The following is a 3,354-nucleotide window of genomic DNA, read 5'->3' as shown; positions in this document are numbered from 1 at the left end:
CCGGCGCCGCCGCCCTCGCCTTCGTCGACGTCGTCCTCGGCGCCCCGGGGACGGCGAGACTGAGGAGCGCGGTGGCAGATGTAGAAGCCGCGGCGGACGCCGGAGCGGTTGGCGGCAAAGCGGCTGCCCTCCACTGGGGCGCCCGCCGGCCCGGTCACGTTAGCGGCCTCGGTGCCTCGCTCGCCCTGCACCACGTCGAATTCCACCGTCTCGCCGTCGCCCACGCTGCGTTGGTACTTGTGAGGGTTGTTCCGGGTGATGGCCGTGTGGTGCACGAACACGTCTTCCTCCGTATCGTGTCTGCGGATGAAACCGTATCCTTTCTTCACATTAAACCACTTCACGGAGCCACGCACCCCCTTGGCGACGACCTTCTTGGGCGCCTTTTTCCTGGCGCCCGCCGCCGCGGTGGCCTCAGAGATCGCGTCGCCGCTGAGGTTGCTGGCCACCAGGGCCCGGGGAGAATCTCCACTTGCCAAGGACAAGTGATCTTTCCGCGCGGCTTGAGGGGAGACTGAGGCGTCCCCCTTCCTGAAGGTGGCCTCTCCTGCTTCACTCATGAGGCCTTCCTTTCTCTTCTTTCTCAAAGAAATATGCGGGAACTCTGTCCCGGGTGGGGGTTGGGGGGGGTGAGGGAGGGGATAGGTCTGCAGGCCGGAGCCTAGCTCTGGGAGGGATGGGTCAGGGCCAAGGACTCTCTGGCTTTGCCCGGAGAGTCTTGGGAGAGGGTTGTGGCGTCTCCTGGGGCAACAGGGCTGCGGCAACAGTGCTGCTGCGGTGACGTCTCAATGGGGGTGGGGGGCGGGGCTGGGGAGGGGAGGGTCCTGGACCGGGCTCTAACAGGGACGGGGCAGGTGGCCTCTGCCGCGTGCACCTGGCACCCCGTCACAGCACCTCTTGGTCTCCCATTGGAGAAGGGGCACACATGAAGCTCTAGGGAGTGGTCTTCTTGAAGACCCTGTTGCTTGCTTGAGTGGATGTGAAAGAGGACCCACCTTCCATCTCTCTCCCTTGGTTGGGGAGATTCAGAGCTTCCTAAGGGCACTCTCTCACAAAACCCTGTTCCTCTTCCAACCCCTTGTGTGCCCTCTATATGAGTGAGGCATTTTTTGTAACTTGAGACAAAATAACAACTGTGTGAAATTAAGACCCAATTAAAGAAGCCCGCTGTGTTTTATTTTTGTTTGTTTCTTTGTTTTGTTTTCCTGCAGAGAGACAGAGGAAACCTGCCAGGCCTAGAATGCTAGCACTGAGAGGACACTAAACTAGCGCAGGTTTAGCTAAACTCGTATCAGGCTTGTAAAGCAGTGAAGCTGAGTGAGAGCACTTTGCAACTACGATGTTCTGAAAACCCTGTTGAACTCTGTGTTCTTGCCTACATAAAGCAAATGATCAGGAAGCATAAAACAGAGCTCAGGCAATTTGCCCTTGTGTTTACCTGTAGATCCATTTTTAAATAAATTTTTCACATAGCGCTAACCCTGTGATCTTCATCCTAAATCGGGGTTCTGATTTAATTATATACAAACCGTGAGAATCCAGCCCTACTTCCCTGCTGATACTGTGCTAAGGTACGGCTAGTTCTCTGAAGTATAGTCTTCCTGAAGTGATGATAGAGCATGCTAAAGTAGTCGATTGTATCAGGTCAGAAAACTGGTTTTAATGTATTAATAACAAAAATAAGCTAAGTTGGCCTACCATTTTAGAGTTTACAGAAACTTTTCACGTGTTGTGCATTTGATCCTTGCAACAACCCACTCTATGAGGAAGTGGGTCAGGTGCTGTTTTTACTTCAGTTTGACAGATGAGGGGTCCTGGGCCTAGAGAAAGGACGTTGCTTCCTTATGTTCACATATTTAGTATGGGGTGAACCCTTAAATCTTATCTCAGATAAATTTCACTCCAGGTCCAGGTCTCTTTCCACCACACCTCACTGGCCTCTATGTAGAGTTCTGTCACTTGCTTCATCTGATGTCAGAGTCCAGCGACCTCTTTCAGAGAGGTCATGGTCTCATACAGCCCAGCAGAGAATCCGAGAAACATTTCTCCATGGCTGATCTGTGTCTCCCGTGTCCAGGCTCCTAGGCCTGATACTCTCCAGGAGTAAAACTTGCCTTTGTATCAATTAATCAGCACCTCCTGTCCCCCACGCCCACTAACCTTCTGCCTGCAGCCAACCAGAAAGCAAAACCTACTTATTGTAGACTTGGGAGCCATTTCTTCACCATGTTGCTGTAATACAAAATGGAAAAAGGGGTCTTAATTTTTATTTTACTCTTTAAAGAAACACTTCTCTGGTCATCATCTCTTATAGTTTTTACAACAAACGTGGGAGAGCAGCAGGCTACGGTCAGTATCCTCACATGACAGCGAGTAAGCAAGAGCAGCGAGTAGGGGCAGGAAGCAGCTAACCGACCTATCCAAGGCCACCTACGTAGTAAGTGCAGAGCCAGGATGATATCTCTGGGCATTCAGGCACTCTGATTCCCGGTCCGCTGTGCCCTCCATGGCTCCATGGGGCCACTTCTATGATGCCAGCAACAGTTCTTTCTTTCATGTCCCAATTACCCTCCTTGCTGCCTCCCACGTTTGCCATGCCCACTCCCATCTCTCTGCCTATGTTCACCTTTTTCTCATTCTCCTAGGAGCAGTTTTTCTCCTCTCCTCTGTCTGTATAAATCTTACATGCCCTTCTAGTCCCGGTTTTGCAATCCCTTCCTACCTCCTTTCCAGAAGCGTCAGTCCACCTCGACCTCTGTCTCCTCAGAAACCAGTCGCACTTACAGCCTGACTACAAATGGCTACTCTACTTCTTTCCTACGTGTGAGGTTTTTTTTTTGTCTCACTGTTATTCCCTACTGGGTTTTAAGGTCACTAATGAGTGAACACTTTAAGTTTCTTCTCTCAGTTTCCTCTCTGGGTACCCTGGTGCCTGGAACAGTGCCGGCTGTATAAAGGGCCACCGCACATGTGTGCTTGTGGATTAAGTCTATGCCTCTTTTTTCCCCTTGAAATGGCTACATCTTTGAATTCCTTACAGTCGCTAGCACAGTGCCAGGCGCAAAGAAGATGCTAACAAGATTCTTTAAGCTGACTGAATATGTCCTCTTGAATCTCCTATCGTTTCCATGATATACAGGAAAGTGCTTTGGATCCATCATGGAGATCTATTAAACCTTCCTAGTTTGTGTGTATTTTATGCAAGAAGACAGGCTTTGTCAAAAAAAAAATGCCATGAATTATTAGTTCAAGCTTAAGGTTTAATTTTCTGAGGTCATTGTATTATTTTTATTGAACCCATCAGCTTCTGTATATCTCTTTTTTCTTTATTTTGCACTTCTCTCCATCCATCCC

The 3,354-nt window shown here is 50.1% G+C and overlaps 1 protein-coding gene across 1 annotated transcript in view; it reads right to left on the bottom strand.

Moving 5' to 3' along the window:
- LOC102879553 (Y-box-binding protein 3) overlaps positions 1-560 on the bottom strand; it is a 1,061-nt gene extending 501 nt beyond the window's left edge. The window contains exon 1 of the mRNA XM_006905604.1: positions 20-560. Coding sequence (XP_006905666.1) covers positions 20-560 — 541 coding nt within the window. The remainder of the gene's footprint in view (positions 1-19) is intronic.
- Between the last annotated feature and the right edge of the window lie 2,794 nt (positions 561-3,354).

This window comes from Pteropus alecto, unplaced genomic scaffold (assembly GCF_000325575.1).
Source record: "Pteropus alecto unplaced genomic scaffold, ASM32557v1 scaffold370, whole genome shotgun sequence".
Lineage (NCBI taxonomy): Eukaryota > Metazoa > Chordata > Mammalia > Chiroptera > Pteropodidae > Pteropus > Pteropus alecto.
This window is presented reverse-complemented; position numbering and strand designations above follow the sequence as displayed.